This window comes from Phascolarctos cinereus, unplaced genomic scaffold (genome assembly GCF_003287225.1).
Source record: "Phascolarctos cinereus isolate Bilbo 61053 unplaced genomic scaffold, phaCin_HiC Scaffold_9;HRSCAF=440, whole genome shotgun sequence".
In the NCBI taxonomy this organism is placed as follows: Eukaryota; Metazoa; Chordata; class Mammalia; order Diprotodontia; family Phascolarctidae; genus Phascolarctos; species Phascolarctos cinereus.
The window spans coordinates 158,925,985-158,947,145 of NW_027556402.1; the positions used below are offsets into that span (position 1 = coordinate 158,925,985).

General features: G+C 39.1%; 1 protein-coding gene across 11 annotated transcripts in view; it reads right to left on the reverse strand.

The window, feature by feature from the left end:
* TBC1D1 (TBC1 domain family member 1) overlaps positions 1–21,161 on the reverse strand; it is a 302,344-nt gene that overhangs the window by 122,983 nt on the left and 158,200 nt on the right. For 6 of the 11 annotated variants that reach the window (XM_078148318.1, XM_020991892.2, XM_020991901.2 and 3 more), the window contains 5 exons: positions 16,515–16,601; positions 13,049–13,329; positions 10,237–10,398; positions 9,535–9,654; positions 7,301–7,440 (listed from right to left, as the gene is read on the reverse strand). In XM_078148318.1, coding sequence (XP_078004444.1) covers positions 7,301–7,440; positions 9,535–9,654; positions 10,237–10,398; positions 13,049–13,329; positions 16,515–16,601 — 790 coding nt within the window. The remainder of the gene's footprint in view (positions 1–7,300; positions 7,441–9,534; positions 9,655–10,236; positions 10,399–13,048; positions 13,330–16,514; positions 16,602–21,161) is intronic. The other 5 variants (XM_020991917.2, XM_078148319.1, XM_020991958.2 and 2 more) reach the window with 5 other exon arrangements.

Here is a 21,161-nt window from a genome sequence, read left to right on the forward strand (position 1 = left end):
CCTCCTTGGGATCCTTTCCCAGTTCTCATGGTCTTTTGTCTCCCTGCTGTTCCTTCCCACTACCTTTTCAGAAAGGGCACTGAGAAGAAACTGTATAGAAGCCTAGAACAGCCCAGCCTTCACCCCATCCTCCTCGCAGTCAGGAATGTGGGGGGCAGGGGAAAGGCAGGAAGTGCTAGTGGCAGGTGGCCAAGTGACTCTTCAGTAGGATAGCTGGACAGGCAGACCTTTCAAACAATTTCAGATATATGAAAATATGATGTTATTTTCAAAACTTTACAAAGAAGGACATTCCACACTTGCCCAAGGTAACCTATTATAATATTTAAGAACTTTCACCATCAAGGAATTTATTATACTGAGCCTCTTAGATTACTTTTGGATGCATAATTCTGCCCATGTGGGAGAGAACGTGGCAAATTCTGAAGGCCACTGAAAATTTCAGCAGGCTGAAAAAAAATCCAAACTATTTGTACAACCATGTTCAAACCATCACTCCCCAGCTGAAACATTTTCAATGATTGTCTCTCCTCCTTAGACTTTTATAAAGTCTAAAATGCCTACGCCTGCTATCTTCTTACTAACCTGCCTTCCTAATTTTATCCCTTATCCGAAACATAGTTTCCATTCTAGCCAAACCACTCTTTATTCCCTGAATCAATCAACCAATAATTACTTATTACCTATTATGTGCCACTGAGGATACAAGTAAAGAATGAAACAATCCCTACTAACTGATATCCAGGGCCTCTGATATTCCTCACCCCCCATTCAGAAATAATTTTGTACATATCACACATTTATTTATCTGTGTTCTTGTTTCTCTCAACAGAATGTAAGCTCCATGAGGACAAGGGCCGTACCTCACTTTTGTCTTTTGTGTCTCCAGTGACTAAGATGGTGCTTGATTTTTTTTTAAGGCAATTGGGGTTAAGTGACTTGCCTAGGGTCACACAGCTAGTAATTGTCAAGTGTTTCATCTGAGGCTGTATTTGAACTCAGGTCCTCCTGAATTCAGGGTCGGTGCTCTATCCACTGTGCCACCTAGCTGCCCCTTAATTTTTGTCTAATCAATTCCTGTGATGATCAGGACCTAAATCAGATGTCAGCAGTATATATATATATATATATATATATATATATATATATCAGAGGCAGGGCTTACACATCTATCATCTTGCCTCTGAGGAAAGCCCATTACCAATTATGACACTACCCCTCACCTAGAACTGGTACTTAATATGTGTTTTCTAAATTAACGAAATAATATTCCAGGCAAGATTGGATTTAGTGGTCTCTAGGGGCCCTTACTGCACTGAGCTTCAGGGTACTTACTGTCTATGTGATTAATCTGACATTGTTTTGTCATGATATAATCATGTTTTGTCTACTGACCTGGATAAGTAATTTAGCTATGGTCATGAAATCAGATCTAGAAGGGCCTTTGGAAATAATCTAGTTCAAACCCCACATTTTTTAAAATGAAGAAACAGAGGATTAGAGAGGTGAATAAAACTCATGGTCATACAGTCATCAGAAGTTAAGAACCACACTTTATACTTTCCTATATCCCCAACAGAATAAGTACTCAAATATGTGCTATTTGACTTACTGTTTATTGACTCAAGTAACTTGTAAAAATCCAGAAAAGGCAAAAAGGTAGAGAACGACAAAAAGCATAAATAGATATGTTTTACATCACTGCCTATATATAACCTATATAAAATTGTTTACTGTTTTAGGGAGGGGGGAGAAGAGGGAGGGAGAAAATTTGGAATGCAAAATTTTATATAAAAATGAATGTTAAAAATTCTCTTTACACGTAATTGAAAAAAATATTACTTGCTGGAGGAAAAGCATCAATGAAAAAAATTTTTTTAGAAAAGATCAGGTGATGGCATAAGCATAATCAAGTACCAGACAAATAGTAGGTCCTTTGCCTGCCATTGTGGTTTTCTTGATTTCTATCATTCCAGGCAATCAAATACAACACATTAAGTCTTAACTAAAACTCTTGTAAGTTAAGAATTTTGGGAAATGTCTTGGACTAAAAGGGTTGGGGTTTTTTGTTGTTGTTGTTGTTTCCTAAATAGGTGGAAGCCAACTCTTTATTCTCCATAGAAATTATGTCCAAAGGAAGAAAAATCAAGAGAAATTTCTTTTTTTCACTTAGGAGAGAAGATCATTCATTATCTCTTATTCTGCCCCTTAACTCAATTGGATAAAAAGGAAATGTGGAGCTTCCAGCAATTTCAAAACTTTCAGATATCCTCTGGGGAATGGATCAGATGAAATATGACGCCTAAGGACACAAAGGAATTGAAGGAATATAAAGAAAACAGGAACTATCAGGACAATGAGGGCAGCAACAGTGCCACCTTGTGGTGATCATCTTTCAAGCACAATGGGAAATCAGACAGAGAGATTCTATGGACAGACAGTCTGGCCCAACGTCCTCAATTGGAGGGTGAGGAAACTGAGGCCCAGAGAACTGTCAAGTAACTTATCCAGTAAGGCAGTGAACACCTAAATAGACATTACAAGTGGGGACCTTTAATTTTTATTTCTTCCATTTGCCTTTTTTCCTTCCAACTGGGTGAGGGTTTTTTTTAGCAATTCATTTTACCATTTCCAGTAATTTTTGTAAAAATTACTCACGTCATCCCAAAAACCGTGTCAACAGTAGCATCTACAGTTTTCACACAATCTAATAACAGAAGAAGGAATATCAAATAGCTATCCAAAATAAGACTCTACTTTTCATTAGGCTGCATGTTAACAGCAATTTCTTTATCTTTTTTCATTACTAAAAATACTTATCATCTCATTCAATACACTTAATCCAGGCACAAATTAGGCATATTTACACAGCAATAGTCAACACAAAATCACTTTGAACCAGAGTACCTCAACGGACTATTGGCTTATACAAAGGGCTTTGAATCATTAAATTGCCCTTGTCAATCTAAATTATGTTAAGTTTGGTTTTTAAAACTTTAGTTAAGTCTGAAAGTTCTATGCTTGATGGAATATGCAAATACACAAGATGATATGAATTACTTCAAATAAAGTCTTAACTGTGTTGGGTTTTTCCTAGAATAGGAGAATTCTGTATTTTGGCCTCCTGAAAATGAAAAGTACTTCATTAAGACCAAAATTGTTCCCCAATTCCCTAAGAAAATAAGATTAAAAGAAAACAGAAAGTCAAAAAACACAATAGGTTCAATTTCATTAGATGTATTGTCTGATTTCCTTTAGGCTCAGTTCATATTATAATTTTTTTTAATCTTTTCATGGCTAAGTCCTAGCTCCCTAACGTAGCCTTCAGGACAGAGACTGTCTCATACATCTTTGGATCCCCATGACGATAAATGTTTTAACAATGAAAATCTAAATTTGAGGCACACTAGCGAGTGCCTATTTTTTTATGGCTGTTTTTTAATACTTTGGAAAGGCCACATAGGACAGAATGAGGTTCTGTGTTTCCAGTTTGACCACTTACCAAGCCCTGTGGCTCTGAACAAATCACCCGACCTCTGGGAGCCCTTGTTTTCTCAAGGAATGGTATAGGGATAATCATCATTATCATTATCATTATGATCCACATCCCTGCCCTGGCTACCTTACCAGGTGGCTGTGACAATCAAATAAGAAAACACTCTGAATATTTTGTAAAGTACATGCAGATGTCAGATTCAATCACCTATGCAGAGTAACCACTGCAAACTATTACCTCAACTCCAAGTCTCTGAGGGGCTATTAATGGGGGGAGAAGGATTTGGTTTATTCTACTTAGATCTAGAGAGTAAAAATGAGGAACAATGGAAGGAAGCTACAGAGAATCAGATCTTAGCTCATGGAAGAAACCATGGCATACGATGGACCACAGAAAGGAGCTGGAGATTTTAACTTAAGATGTAAAGAGGAGGAAGGAAGAGACTGAAGAATTTACCACTAATATCTGAAGAGCTCTCATTAGCAAGAGTGATTAGATTTAATCTATGCAGGTGGAAGAGAGATTTAGGACCACAAGGTAGTAGTTACAATAAACAGATGATGATTTATTAAGTCCTACTACTGCCAAGCACTGTGCTAATCCCCAGGGATACAAAAAGAGGCCAAAGGTCATCCCCACCTTTAAGGACCTTACCCTCCAATGGAGGAGATAATATACAAACAAACATATACAAAGCAAGCAATACACAGGATAAATGGTAAATAATGAAAAGAGAGGAAGGAAGCACTGGGATTAACAGGGGGTAGCGAAAACATATTTCAGTATAATCAGATAAGGATAGGGACTAAACCAATGATTTCACAGGTGTAGAGAGTGCCAAGAGAGGAACTTAGCAAGGAAAGGTCAAGCCCTTTTCCCAGGTATCATGAGTTGAAAGCAGGAGTAGAACCTCTTCTCTCCCCTTCTTTCTCCTCTCCTCTCTCCTTCCCTCCCTCCCCCCCCTAGTCTACATTGCCTCTCTAATAAAACTAGAACTGTCCCAAAATGAAACAGGTTACATTGTGAAGTAGAAAGATCCTGTATCAATGGACTTGGCCTAACAGAGGATAGATAACTATTTTGTCAGACATGTCAAAGAAAACATTCAGCCATTTTGGATAAGATGTCTTCTGAGGTCCCATCCAACTCCAGAATCTAATGCAAGAAGCAGTAATACCCAAGATACTGATATGCTTCCCTTCATGTATATAACAATGAAACTTAGGTGGATTTCAACTTTGTTTTTCCAGTGGTGGAGATGTGAAATACTCAATTAGGCACATACTGCTGTCTGGATCCCCTGATGTGAGAAAAATAGTTGGAGTCAGGGATGGATGTAATCCATGACCAGGGAACAAAGCTCTTATTTACAAAAGGGATTAAATACAACATAGGAAAGGCCAAAGAGAAGAATTCTCCATATGAAGTGACTTGGACAGGGATTTCCATTCCCAGAACTCTTTTAGCATGACATTTTACCCAAAGGAATCCACAGGTCCAGAATGCAGCAGTCATGAGAAATGCACAGAAAAAAAAAATTCCTCTGCATCATTTAAAATACTTACTAGCAAGAAAACAAAATAGGAACAAAGCATCTGTCCTTTACATTTGTCAAAGAGCGATCTGACTATGAAGGAACCCTCTCCTATTTCTAAGAGTAGTCTCTAAATGATCTATCTTGAAATTGTATATCTTCTTCTCCACTATTTCCACTCAGAGAAATAAGCAATTGGGGAGAGGCGGGAGAGAAAAGGACAAAAGACAGCACAGATTTCTCCAGCAGTCAGAAACACCAGTTTAAAAGAATGGCCAAGACTGGAGAACAGACCTGGTTGCTGGGGAAACACATGTTGCTTTTTCCAGGCACTTAAGCTACTTAGAGGAATGGTATTTTGGGAGGCCACTCTCTACCTCCCCTCCCCCATTTCAGCTCTTCTTCCCTTTTCCCCCTTCCTTCTCCAAAGGCCGGGAAAGTGAGAGGTAATTCAGAGTTGAGAGTCAGGGTTGGAGGGTGAAGGGGCAGAAGAACAAAAAAGCAGTGCTAAATGGATTGTTTATATTTTATAATGCTAGCCAAGTGAGGTGGGTAGTGTAGGAACATGTGTCTGAGAATTCCAAGACTAGTTTGGAAGGCTGATAAGCCTGGAAACATCCTGCTGCATGCAGACAACTAGAAATACTCAGTAACAGAACTATGTTTATAGGTTGTGGGATACTATGAGAAAGTAGATGGGATATTCCTGACAATATAATCAAAAACCATCTTGAAAACAGAAGCTTTCTAAATTAATACAAATGTAAATAATTATATATATTCTTTTTTAAAATTATCATAAATCCAACTAAATATATAAAAATGAGACTAGTGAAGTCATTCTAAGATACTACTATGGGAGACAGCAACATGAATACCAATGCTGTTAATATTACTAAAGTGCTAACAAGGAGGCTGCCCTTTCTAAAAATATTTTTCTATCTATTATCTTCATTTCCTATAAGGGAGATAGGACAGATAGACTGTCCTTATTTTACAAATGAGGGAACTGAATCACAGAGAGTTTAAGTGGCTACAATTATAAAGACAGAACAACAGTATTATACCAATTCATCAAACTCTTGATACTATGAGTGTCCCACTGGTTCATGCTGCCTCCCTAGAATATGCAACTTAACATGCTTTGGGCAATGTGATTTGACCTACAGTATGTACCAATCTGAAGTGTGATCACAGAATTATAGCCTTAGAGATGGAAGAGACCTTACAGGCCATCTATTTTAATCCAACATTTTCTAGATGAGGATCTAGGGGGGATCAGAGATTTGTCTCACATGACTCTCATGGTAAGTTGCCAACTGTACCAGATTGCCTCCAGTTATGAGATCTGTAATAACAAAGTTCTACTCTATTTATTTTAAAAACGTAAATTCAAAAAGAATAGTAACAAAGAGGGAATTGTCAAATTCCTTATTTCAAAATCATGATGAGTACACCTTCTTGCTAAAGTTCGCATTCTCAACGGGTATAAATAAACCTTAACTTACAATCATAAGAACTTTACTACTTAAAGTCAGTCTTCACATTAATAGCTAACCGAGAAAAATCCACTCAACAAAAGCATATTCTAGTCTTTATTTGTAAAAATAGACAGAGGAGCCCATGATAGGATACAGCTCATAATGCACAGAACTCACAAAAGAATTACTTGAAGCAGTTAACTCTAGCATGGAAAATAATATGGTGTATGAATAGGCCGTAGACAGGTATCTAAGCATGGGATGATCTCATGATGAACAGACAAAGAAATCTGAGCAGCAAGAAAGACAAAGAACCCATCAGGAGAGAAGGAACATAGAACAGTGGGGATAACGCTAGAATTGGAGCCCAAGGATCTGGATTCTAGAATTGAATTAGCCACTTAGTATGTGGTGTGACCTTAAGCAAAGTCATTTACCCTCTCCTAGGCCTGTTTCTTCATCTGCAAAAACAGGAGGGTTGGACTAAATGACCTCTACGGTCCTTTCCACCTCTCAGTCCATACATAACCTATGGGCTGTTAACCCTCTCTAGCAGAAAATGTCAAGGGGTTCTTTCTCCCAGAACGCTTTTCAGGTAATAAATACTTATTCAATGTTTGCTGAACTTCCCGAAGTCTCAGAATGGGAACATAAAACTTGAGAATGGTTTTAGAAAAGAAATCTCACCTGCTTCCATGCAATGCTCAATGCTAGAAAGCAGATATATTTAATTAAAGATTAAACTCAAAACAATAGGATATACTTTCCACTTTCCATGGTGGGTCTTACCTTCATATCTGCTAGGAGAATCGCATCCTTTCTGCGGAGTTGCCACTCGAAGGAAGATCTGTTGCCTCCATGAATGCCGTCGGGTCTTCAAAGGGCTCTCGCTGTAACTATCGTGGTGGTGTGTCTTCGATTCAAAGTCCCTATAATTATAGTATAACTGGTTTGTGATTAAATAGAGGTCCTATAAATTAAGGCTGTGAGGCTTTTGTAAACCTCTAAATTATAAATTCTCCACGTATGTAAATTTAACAGTTAATCAGGATTCACCGAAGGTAAGGCGTGTTTATGATGGGCATGGGCCACCAAAGGAATGAGGAACTGTTCTCCTATAGAGTCTTTCTTCATGTTAAGGGCTACACTGCTCCTACCCAAATTACTTTGATTGCAAAAAATTACCAAATATGGTTAAGCCTTGCTGTTCTCAATGACATTTTGGAAAGCTGAACGCTCACAAGAGACAGTTACTAAAACTTCTATTTGTTGTGTTTTCTACACAGTGGGTCACATCAATGTGCTCTGTTTTGAACTGTGCACTTCTGAAATAGCTGTTTATTTACAGGAAATCAAGTAGGACAAAGTCATGGAATGAAGCACTTATAAATATTTCATGTTTAAATGCATATTTTAACAACATATGAATTAAAACTATGACTTTGGCCATATGAGCTGTTTTAAAATGAAGAAATAAACCATGTTTTAAATTTTTACTTCCTATGCAGACAACTGTCAGTCTCTCCCTTGACTATCTCATCTACTTCTACTGTTTTAAGTATCACCTTTACACAAGTGAACCCCAATTAGTATATATCTTAAGCCTACCTACCCCCTTGAGCTCTAATCCAGTATTTCCACCTACCTCCTAGCTCAGGGGTGGGGAACCTGAAGTCTCGAGGCTACACGTGGCCTTCTAGGTCATTGGATGTGGCCTTCTGACTGAGTCTAAATTTTAGAGAACAAATCCTTTTATTAAGGGGATTTGTTCTGTGAAGTTTAGATTCAGTCAAAAGGCCATACTTGAGGACCTAATTCCCCACAGGTTCCCCACTTCTGTCTTAGATATTTCAACCTGGATATCCTATTGATATCTTAACTGTGACAGGACCAGGACTTAATTCAGCTTTTTCCACAAAACCTATTCCTCCTTCCAACTTCCCAATTTCTGATGATAGCAGCACCATCATCCCAGTAAGCCCAGCTTAAAATCTCAGAATCATTTCTTCCTTCTCTCCCTCAACTTAACAGTTATCAAATTCCATCAGTTCTCTCACCATAACAACTCTTAGATCTGGCCATTCTTCTCTATTCCAGAGTTCAAGCAAGCCCTCATCACCTCTCCAGGAGGATTACCAGAATGGCTTAATTAGTTTCCCTGCTTCTAGCCTCTTTCCTCTACAATTCATCCTTTGCTCAGCTCCCAAAATAATCTTCGCAGTGCTCATGTTTAAACACGGCATTCTTTTGCTCAAAACTCTTTGGTAACTCCCTACTGTATAAGTGAAAAAGACTGATTCCTTAGTTTGGCATTCAAGGCCTACCAAATTTAGTTCCAACTTACTTGTCTAAATGTATTTCACAATACTCAGTTCAACAACATTGATTAAGCGCTAAGTACCTTGGCCTTCATCACTTCTCGTCTTCCATCCCAACCCAACACCTGCCATCTTCCCCCTACTGCACTCTAAGCTCAAAAAGGGTAGGGACAACTTTGTTTTGTTTTTCCAGCCTCTGCATCCCCAAACTTAGCACAGCACCTTGCATAAACAGGTGCTTAACAAACTTCAGAAGAAGTCACTGAATTGTAACTAGGATACTTGTCATTCAACAAAGAGTGCGCAATCACATGTAACATTTGGATATACTACTTAGTTAAAAAAGTAGTGGTTCAGTAATTTAGAGAGATACCCTAAAGTTCACTGTCCAAGGATGTTACTAAAGGGCTGCACAACCTGATTTGCCAACTTTTGGGGCCATTTTATAATAACAATGCAAAAATAAACTGTAGCCTTGGCACTGGGATGATGCAAAGGTGGCAGAAGAAAGCAGGTGCATGTGAAATTTATTTTTTAAATCAATTCTGAAAAGAAAAACACAGAATAGTTGCTATCAGTGTGGTTCGGCTGTGCTAGAATATCAGAAGAGTAACTACCCCCATAATGGCTTTTAGAATTCATTCAAAAATACAATCATTAAATGCTTAAAACATCCAGCCTTGACAGCTATAGACAGAACCCTACCTTTTTGCGTTCCTAAAGTCAGAGGTGTTATTTTCATCTACAGGAGCCAAAAATTTTAGAAAATTTGGCACAGAGGAAGAGGAATGAAGTTTTTTCCGCAGGGCATTACGATAGGAGATGCTAAGAGTTCAGTTGAAAAAGTAGAGTTTAGGACAAAGAAATGTAAATACACAAAGCATAAAATACAAGCTTAAAAATAAGAGAAAAGCATTTGAGCTTCAATTCCCACAAGAGTAAAACAAGTAAGAAAATGAAAACTCTACCCCTCTAATTTTTTTTTAAGTTTTTAACTGAAAAAAATTCAACTGTGAATAAGCGGGGTTCATGGAATGATAAAATACATGCCACGGCCCATCTCCCATTTATTTGTCTTTTTAACTGGAAAAAATATTGAAGTCATCCTAATACCAGGAAGTCTCTCAGAAAGTATAAATGTCAGGCCTGACAGGAGATCGATAAGTCACCATTCTTAGGCAGAGTGGAAAAATGTGACAAACTATTTTAAAAAACTATTTGAGATCAGGACCATTTCCATCATTTCCTACTATTTAATTAAAAACAAATTACTCATAACAGACTGAAACGCAATTAGAAACATGGTTCCTGGTAATGCTGAGATGGACACTTCTTCCACTTAACAATACATCACCTCTATGTTTAATTCAAACAAAGGCAACGACACTATCACACATGTGCTCTCACCTCTTTGGCACAGCATTCCCACTTTGTTCTCCACTTGAATTATGTTTTAGGTATTTAAAAAAATTTGGTGAGGAGGCTGAGGGATTAAGACGAGGAGGTGGGAGAGCAGGAGCCGAAGACTGGCCTGAGCAGCTTTTAGACTCATCAACAGGTGGGTTCAAGCTAGACAGCAAGTCAACAGAGAGAAAGTATGGGAGGGAGGGAGAGAAAAAGGGAGAAAGCACGTCGGAAGGACAAAATAGAAACAAAATGAAGAAAACAGGCGAGATTCCTTCTATCTTGTTTAAACACAACTAGTCAGTGGTTTCACGCCAATATCTGTGAACTAATTATTTTTCACTGCCCTTCACACACCCTTTATAGCTGGCATTTCCAAAGGAGTTTTTAAAGTGAGAAGTCACAAAAAAAGATCTGTTAACTGGGTAGGGAAAAAAAAATGTCTCCAGGCTTTATTGATAGTTTTCCACGGTGCTTGAAGGGGCTTGTTCACTCATTAATGGTGACCACACACACTTGTGCCCAAATTCAGGTTTCTGGCTCAAGGCACATGGTAACATACACCTCTGAATTCTCATGTCTAGGAAATGAATGAACCAACAGCAATGCTTTTAAACTCAGGCCCCTGTAAAATGAGGAACACCCTGCCCAAAGTCACCCCACCTAACTCAAAATGAGGAGATGCGTTCCCAAGGAGGCCAAAAAGCAGGATGAGCTCTACTCTCCTTTTCAATGCTGCGTATCCTGACTCCTAGTCACCTAGGACAAGCACATTCCATTGCTAACCTGCCCTCCACCCAGGAAAAATGTGCTGGCAGTTCCCACCACCTCAGGCTGGCATACAAGCAGTAGTTCTGGCAAGAGAACCAGAAATCTACCAACAAGAATGTTTCCATAATCACCGAGAAAGCTAGAAACAGAGTGGGCATGGGAGGAAATGGGTGGTACGGTAAGGAAGGAGAAGCTATTTATGGGTAGGATTCTGGGGAAAAGAGGAAAGAAATCCCCCTGAAGTCTTGTTCAAGGCTACACATACACACTAGCTTCAGAAGCGATGATTACAATTATTTAGTTAAATCACCAAGAACTGATGAAGAAGTAATGAAAATGAAGCTGGGAAGGTGAAGGCTTTCACACATTGCTAATTCTTGTGAAGTGAAACACTCATTGTAAAGAAATCATATTAGTATGTATTATGCAGGATGAATACATCAATATCCCAGCATCACAACTGTGATTCTGTTGGTACCAGTTAAAGTTATGTGGATACTTACATTCATCAATGACTGACTGACTGATTGATGGATTCACACTGCTTTATAAGGCAAGGAATATTTTGGGGGGGGGGGCAGGGAAGGAGGTAACTGGACTTTCAAGAGACTTCTCTCAAAATGATTATCCTGGGACACTGGCATTACTGGGGCCAAAGTATCAGACAAGGACCTCAGAAGTACAGGGAAAATTGCCACAGCATTTCCTTTCCTTTCTCACCTTTATAACAAAGATATCTTTTCTGCTCCCTAGGGACTTACTAGGAGAGAAAAAATAAACTAAACCTAGCTTGAGAGAATAATAAAATTTTAGACATAGAAGGAACCTTAAGAGATCACCCAGCTAAGTGGCAGAAAACTTCTTCTACTCCCCCATAATGAAGGCAGAGAAGAGAGATAGGACACAATTTGGATTTGGAATCAAAAGTCCTGGGCTCAAATCCAGAATTTGCAACTTACTACTTGTATGGTGATGTCAGCTCACTGGGCTTCCGATTACTTAAATGCAAAATGAGGGGGCTGGATAAGATTAAGGTTCCCCTGAAGTTCTAAATCTATGGTCCTTTCATTTACATCTCTCAGTATAAAGACGGGAAAGATGAGAAAGACCCAGAGGGTCACATCACTTGCCCAAGGTTTCATTGCTTGTTTAGGGGCAAAACCCAGACAGACCTTCCCACTTCCACTGCAATGCTCCTTTCCACTCTATCAGGTAGCCTATGACCTTGGATTGTTTGGTTCTGCCTGCCTCTCATACTGTTCTTCATGCACAGCGTAAAGGATCCATCTCCCTGACTAATGACGCATGAAAAAACAATTACCTAATTTATTTTGTGGGGCCAACAGGTATGTACTAAGGCATGCTAAGTCTCTTGATCTCTCAGGGGAACAAGAAGCATGAAGTCATAAAACTAATGGCTATTTTCTAACTTTCATTATTTTGTCCTCTCTCCCTGCCTAAGTGCCCTCCTCACAATTTATATTTTTAACAGTAGAAGGATGAAGCGCATCAACTGATACAAAAAAAGTATTATAACTTTACTTAAATAAAAATTTTCATTCTACTATCTCGATTTTCTTTGCCTTGGACATAAAAAAAACACACTGCATCAATTAATATAGCCGGTCTTTTTAAGGTATTCTTAAATTCTAGTCCTTCTAGTGTTAACAATGATAAATGATGGGCAAATATTGAGTATTGCTTTGTAATGTTTTACCTGGGAGAATGGATAGAGAAGGTTAGTCCATTACTTCACAAGATCCTAGCTGTACAGCTGCAAAAGATTTCAGAGGCCTAGTCTAACACCCTCATTTTGCAGATGAAGAAACTGAGGCCCAGGCAAGTTAAGGAACTTAGCCAAGGTTATGCAACTAGTAAATGTCAGAAGAAGAATTTGGGGGTTTATTTGTTTTTCTGTTTGTCTTTTCATGTTAGCGCAGACTCCTTTATCGCTCAATTAACATACCTGCAAATCCACATACCTGTTCCACAGATATGCCCCAGCTATTTATAAAATAATGTTATGCTTTTAAATGAATCTTACTTTCGCTCATGAGGAGTCTCTGTGCTCACTGAGTGATACCTCATAAGTTTCCTTTGTGGAACACTCGGTGATGCCTCGGGAGGCTCTGGGGACTTGTGACATTCAAGAGGATAATGACTCAAAGTGTTTGCTCGCCTTCTGAACTCCTGTCGAGGTGACAGCTGAGCAGGGTCTTCCGTCAAGTGGCTCTCTGAGTCACTGGAGAGATCAACTGAGGATCCCAGGTGCCTGAAAGAACCTTCTGGGAGGGGTGGAGTCTCTCTCTCACACACAGACAGCTCCTGACAGGAAAGCATCAGCAAAATGAAAGAAAGCACCCAATGAGAAATGATTATACGATTTATCAACTCTAATCCAGTAAGAATTCATCAAAGTCACTGCATGGTTAAACATCTCTACCCTTTATAATAAAGAGGCAGCAGCACAGGGGGGTGGGTGGGGAGCTGTTCTCAGGAGTCAAGGAGACCTAGGTGGTAAATCCTGTATCTAGATTGGAATGAACACCCCATCCTGTCTGTGGGATTCGGAGCATGTCCTTTAACTCCTCAGTGCCCCTCATTTACTTGTAAATGGAAGAACTGCTTCTAGTCAGAGTGGGGGAGGGCATTTTTTCCACCTGGGAACTTCTCAGACTGATAAAATCACAGGTCTAGATGAAGTGGAAAAATGAAAACCCTTCATAATACCAAATGAGATTTCCCACACACAACCCCCGCCCCCCCCCAAAAAAGAAGGGCATATATGGCAATATCTTAGGTATTAGAAATCTGTTTTACTGTATATGAACTGTAGGTCTAGGAAAAATGTTCTATACATAAGTTTGAAGAAGGACTACCGTGCATACAGCTACACTCCATAAAACTGCAGGCTCCTGACTTCATAAATAAACTGCAACTTTGATTATGACACAGTGGAAGTTATTTTATGAAGAAATGCCACTGTTTAAACCAACTATCAAGCCATGTCCCCTATACCTATGTCATCCGCTAGACCACAAGTGTCAAATACTCAAGCTTAATTTTAACCAAATTACAATGTAACTGGGAAATATTTAATATAGATAATGTTAACGTGTGGTTTTCTAAGTCAATACGCAGATCCCAGATCCTTACATATGGTTTAGTGGTCCTCTTTTCTATTTAAATCAGACACTACGGCCCTAAAAGTTGAAATACTACAATGCTGTACCCATGCCTGGAGGTTCAAGTTAATTTTTAATTAACATTTATTACATTTCCCCCTTAAGAATATAACATTGGGCCAATATCTGAATTTAGAATAAAATTGTGAGAGCTTGACTGTCTTGTATTTCTCATATCCTACAATGGTGTTGGACGCAGAGAAGGCACTCAAATTGAGGAGTGGGTGCTCAACGCCCTTCCAATGATAATCTTGACAATATTGTATTATATATGCCTTCAAAATTAAGGCATTAAAAACAAGCAAGACTCATTCAACCCAACCACGTGAAAACCCCCCCCTGAAACAGCTGGAAAGGATGAACCAATCATTACACCACACCAAGAAAGGAGTGGAGTAGTCTACTAGGAAATCCAATTTCCACTTAAGATTTAAGGAAGTTATTTTTGCGCTATTTGGAAAAGACTGAGTTTATCCTTGGAATAGAAAAGAAAATCTATACTTTCTGTCTTAGCACTCTCATATAAGGACACATGTAACTTCTGCTTTACTACACTGCATTACCTACCCTAAACACCTGTTACTCATACATCATTTATCCTTTAAAACATTTTATAAATATACTATCAGAATACTCTATGCTTCAGAGAAATTTTTAATTTAAAATAAATTTTAAAATGTTATAGTTAATAACATCATAAGCACCATAGTTTTTAAACATTTACATAACACTTTAAGATTTGCTTAAATACTTTTAAATACACTTCGAATGCATAATTATATTTGATACAGGGGCTTATATTATTCCCCATTTTACAAATGAGGAAACAGGTTTAGTGAGAGAAGTCAAGGGACTTGCTCCAAGGTGTCCGAGGCAGAGGCCAAACCCCTCCTCAAAATAAAATCACAAATTCATCTAATTACTATTTAATTGTAAAAAAAAATATATAGATATAGATATAGATATAGATATAGATATAGATATATCTATATATATATAAAAACAGAATAACTAGAGCCCAAAGAATTCTTCTCACAAAAATCTCATTTTCTGAATCAAGTAAGTAACCGAGAAGACCAGGTTCTTTGCAGCTAGTGACTTCCAGGTGACCTGTTTTTAAAGGGTTCACTTACATAAAAGAGTCCTTACTATCTTTCCAGCTGTGTATAAATCCTCCAGCATGCAAAGCAGAAAAGATAAAAAGAAAATCGGAAAAAACAGGCACACAAAAGGAAGCTTGTGGGAAAAAAAAATTTCTCTCTTAGAATAGCTAAAAGATGCGAGCTTTGCACATACTCCCAAATTCAGAGGTGGAAAGAGAATGGAAGGGGGCTTCCTCTAGGGTTCACTGATTCAACTGATTGACATTAATCTAGGCTTCAAAAGACTTCAGCCCAGGAAATTGCCATCATCTCGATAGTCAGAAGGCATAAAATTAACCAGCCCAACTGGTATCCAGGGACAATCTCCAACCCTGGAGGAAATTGAAGAGTCCCCTAGGGATATTGCCCTCTGAGTACAGAAGAATTCTGCTGCACCTACAGCAAAAGCAATTACCCATGCAAAAAGGGTGGGAGAAAATGCACAATAATCAGTCACCAGTTTAACTTGATAAGTGAAAAACATCAGACTATCCAAGTTACAAATACACCTACAGAATCTGAGAGGCAAGACAAACCAAGAGCCATGCATGGACAGAAAAGCAGAGTTCCAAATATACTGGATGCAGTCATTGGCTTGCGATCACAATACTATCGGCAGCAGGTGCCCTGAGCTAAACTGTAGCTCTGGCTTGATTTGTTATTTCTTTATTAACTATAATCATTGTAACTTTCAGAATATGCAGCAGAACGAACTGCAGTCAGGCATTCATATGAATTCACACACTCTTTTTCGAGGCTTTCCACTCATTTCAAAGATAACAGAATCCCTCTGGTGGGAGGAATACATTGCTGCCGTCTGCTAGATGAGATCTGGATTATCTAAAACTGTGATCTCATTTGTTTGCTTGTTGCTTAATGTCCAAGTTCCCATTTATGTAACAGAATCCTACGATAATTCTACCTGGTTATGGACTCTTAACGTGCAATACTTTTATATAAACACATACATACATACATACACATACATACACACACACATGCATGTATATGTGTCTGTGTGTGTCCGTACACACACACACACATACACACACACACACACACACACACACACACACACACACAGAGTGAAATTCACAGCACAGTGCCTTGACTGAGGTTGAGGAACACAGTAAATATTTGTTAATTAGTTTTAAACGTGTCACACCACATGAAATTTGCTTACTTTACTGGTGTTACTTAATGTACTTGACATAGAGCTGTCCAAATCCACACCCCCAGAATGTTCCGGCAACCCTCTGGATTTACTACCCTACAAGAAGAAAAACAATGAAATTATGATCTGTTACGTTTTTCTGAAAAAAGAACCTTTCAAAATCACTTTAATTCCATTTAAAATACACAGGAACAATGCAAGCAATTAACATAATGAGAGTAACCATAAGAATACATGCTTTTTAGATCCTCACAACAACCCTGTGAGGTAGGTACTATTATTATCTCCATTTTACAGATGAGGAAACTGAGGTATAGAGAGGGTAAGTTAATTTCCCAGGGTCACACACAGCTAATAAGTATTGGCAGGATTCAAACCCAGATCTTCACAAATCAAAGTCTAGCACTCTATCCATCATGCCACCTAGCTCCTTTCTCATCAGAAAATACTCAGCAGAGAAATGAATTCCATGAGTCAAGAAGAGATGGCTAAAAGCAAGTTACAAAACTTTCCGCTGAAATACTGTCTTCTTTGCATCACAAATCTTACGAACTGATCAAAAGATAGTCTAAGATATTTTACCCACTGAGAGGTTCCCTAAGGACTTCTAGCTCTTCCAACTTTGGTTCTGGACATCATGAAGAGGATGCTGCAAAATTCCCAAGAGAAAGCTACAAAATAAAGCTGGTTATAAATTTACTTTATTTTTAAGAAATAAGCACTCTATGTACTTTTCTTATGCACTTAACACATTGTACTTTGGATTATGGCTAAATATCTGATCTCCTGCCCCTCAAGAGGACCACAGCTATCTCATTCATCTTGGCATTTCCCCTCAGTGCAGAGCACAGGCAGGGCCTTTTCCCACAGTCCATACGCAAAGCATGGCTGGTTGAACTGAACTGGGAGGTTGTGCCACAGAATCAAAGAGAAAAAAAAAATGGGTGCTGCAATTCCAAAACATGTTTGCTTGAAACCACTTTGTTTATTTTTGATAAATGAGAGCACGCACTTGACTTAAAATGAGACTGGCTTACAACTTAAGTTTGGAGGGAGGTTGGGGTTTGTTTTGTTTTTTTATTTCCAACAATGAAAAGCTGTTAATGTCAAGAATACTTCATTGAGTTGAACGATCTTTGCTATCAACTTTCATACTGCTCCATAAGAACTACTTTTCTAAAATAATTTAAACTTCAAATCCAAACACACATTATTGAAATGGGAAGTGGGGAGCAGGGAGAAGCAATTTCTTGAGAAGTTCATTTGTATACAGAGGAATTCTCAGTCAGCCCAGCATGTTCCTCATAGATAAGCAATCCTCCCATTCATCTCTCCCGGATTCCCATCTCATTCACTACAGCAAGGTCCCAAATGCACCCCTGCTTGACCCCACCCACCCTCTCTGTTATACACATGCTCACTGCTGATGACCCAGCATCCTACTTTACAGAGAAAACACAAGGGTTTCCAAATGGAGGCTCTCTCAATTCCCTCAGGAGAAAACGAGAGTTCTCATTCTCTCTCCCTCCCTCCCTCCCTCCCTCCCTCCCTCCCTCTCTCTCTCTCTCTCTCTCTCTCTCTCTCTCTCTCTCTCTCTCTCTCTCTCTCTCTCTTTCTCTCTCTCTCTCTCTCACCGACATATATACAGTTATATACATACATTGCATGCACACAAATAAGAGTGATCATAGCAACAGTTAACATTTACATATTCCTTTAAAGTTTTCAAAGTGTTTTACACATAACTATATAGACAGGTAAACAGTTACAGTTATTTATATGTTGTCTCCCCAAATAAAATGTGAGCTCCTTGAGTCCAGGGACCATGTTTTTACCTTGCTTTATATCCATTTATATTCTTGAACTCCAGTCTTGCACCACCAATTACCTAATAGACATCTCCAACTGGCTGTCTCATAGGCATCTCAATGCGCCCCCCAAAAAAGGTAGTGGTGCCAACAACATAAATTGAGAAATTTGAAGGTCAGATATGTTGGAAGGAAAAAATAATTAATTGGTTTGGACATGCTGACTTTGGGGTGCCTATATTTTCCCCCTAAATCTAGTGCTACTTCCCCTATTTCTCCTGAGTTACTCTCCTGGGGTCACACATAGCTAGTAAGTATTGGCAGAATTCAAACACAGATCTTTGTGAATCAAAGTGAGAGAAATAATTATTAATAACCTAATATGCTAATGGGGAAGGGGGGAAATCCAGGTTTTTTTTTCCCCCTCTCTATTTCCTTTGGAGACAAGGTCAGGGCAGCCTTTGAAGGACAGGGCTGATGATAGGATCGGGTTAACATTCTCCTCAATCTTGGGCAGGACCCCACCCAATTGGGAAAGCTTAATTCTAATTAAAGGGTAAAGACCATCTTATCTAGGTGGTGGTCTAGGTGGAAGAGAAATCCTTTTGTATAGATTGCTGGAGGCAGAATAATGTGGTCAGAGTCATGTTCCCACAGCCCCTCATTGGAGTAAGTCTACCTCTCATTATAATATTCATTCTCTCATTAATTGTTAACCAATCAGAGTTGACTTCCTCCTCTGGACCACCCATTCTTTCTTCAGCAGCACCCATGATTGGTCTCTGGTTTACAAGAGAAAGTCACTGACCTCAATCTATTAATTACTGGCTAGCCATAATTAATAAATTAATTATTAATTACCCAGAAACTATGTCTCTCAGACTTTTCATTCATCATAAAAGTCTAAACATGCTATCCATCATGCCACCTGGCTACCTCTCATTAGAGGTAAGCAAAGAAATGAATTCCATGAGTCAAGGAGATCAGTAAGGAGGGCTAAGAGCAAATTACAAAACCTTCCACTGAAATATTGTCTTCTTTGCATCACAAATCTTTAAGAACTGATTGAAAAGTAGTCTAAGATATTTTATCCATTGAGAGGCTCTCTAAGGACTCCTAGTCCTTCCAATTCTGGTTTATTTCCACCTTTCTTCCAATTATTCATATTCACGGTCTTGGACTCATACTATACTTATCTAGCCAGTGAATTTCCAAGTCCAGTCAATTCTTTGTCCACATCATTCACATCCATCCTCTCTCTACTCACCCCAGCATCTTTTAGGCTCTTATCACTGCTCATCTGTATTAGCACAGTAGGCTACTCCTAGGTCCCCACTTCTCTAGCCTTTCCCTTTCTTTTATTTGTCCTCTACAAAGCTGACAAATTGAATTCCTTAAGGACAGGTCTGACCATACCACTCTCCCCACTCAAGAAAGCTCCATTAATTACCTACTGTCTCCAGGCTAAAACACAATCTTTTCTTTTGGACATTTAAAGGATTATTCTCCCTCATGTTGTACTCTACATTCCAACCAAACTCTTATTTCAAAGGAGAAGATGTCCCATACCTATTCCAGATCCCATCACCTACCACCTCCTACAAGACTTTGCTCCTTCAATTCTCTCTTTCATACAGGCTTTCTTCTCCAACGGTTGCTCCTCCCATCTGTCTACAGACACTCTCAGGTCTCCCCAAGACAACGAATAATAATATCCAAGCCTCTCCTTGATCCATCTACTGCTGAAGCCATCCTGCCCCTCCATCTTATTCCTCCCCTTCCCTGTCATTCATAACCATGAACCTATTACAGGCTCTCACAAACACCTGCTCAACAACTGCATTAGCCTCTTAAGCTCTGGGAAGCAGTGGACTGCCCTCACTTCTAGCAAAGGCCAGGTGACCACTGCCAAGTTTGTGGTGGAAGGGCTTCATGTTCAGCTACCACCAGGATTAGAATGGTCTATGAGATCTCTTCCTCCCGACATTCTGTGATTCCTTCTGCCTTCCCATTCCCAGCCATACTCCAGTCTCAAACTTCAGAGCCCTGACAGACTACTCTTCTTAAAATACAGATCTAATCACATCTTTCTTCTGCTCAAACCCCTTCAATGCCTCACCTAAAGCCTGCCAAACAAAATTCAAAATCCTTATTCTGACACTGAAGGATCTCTGCCATCTGGCATCTTGCCTTTCTTGTATTTATTTTCATTCTTGCCTTGCCAGCCTTAGGTCACACTACACCTCTCCATTCCTGGCACAGTCAAACTGAACCATGTGCAGGCCCCTGTGTGTGCCCCATGCTCCCTGTCTTCATTAACTGTTTGAAACGCCTTTCCTCCCTCCACCAAACTTCCATTTTGCCCTGATGAAATTCTACCAATCCTTTAAAACCTGAGTCCAATACTATCTCCTCTACAGACCCTTCCCAACTATTCAATAATGATCCTTCATTCCTTGGCCCTCTTAAAACATTTGGTTTGTCTCTCTCTTTGAGAGTTCACTGTGGCTGAAAAATTCATCTCCCTATACAGTTAAACCAGGTAATATACCCTTCTTGACTCACCAGTCCTATACCTGAGACCTTTCCAGGTTGGTAGGACCTTCCAGGGTCTACTCTTGAGGCCTGAGGCACTGGAAGCCAACTTAATTGGACAAAGAACACATACTAAAAATCATTTGTTTAAGCATATGCATAATGACTTTGGGGAGACTTTAAATATTGGAGGTCTGTCTTTGAAAGAAATTGTTATATAGAGGAAGACTGCGGTAATTTCAAGAAATGAATTTTGTGGGACCTTTTTATAAATCTCATTTGTAGGTACAGTGGTAGGAGAAACCAATGAACT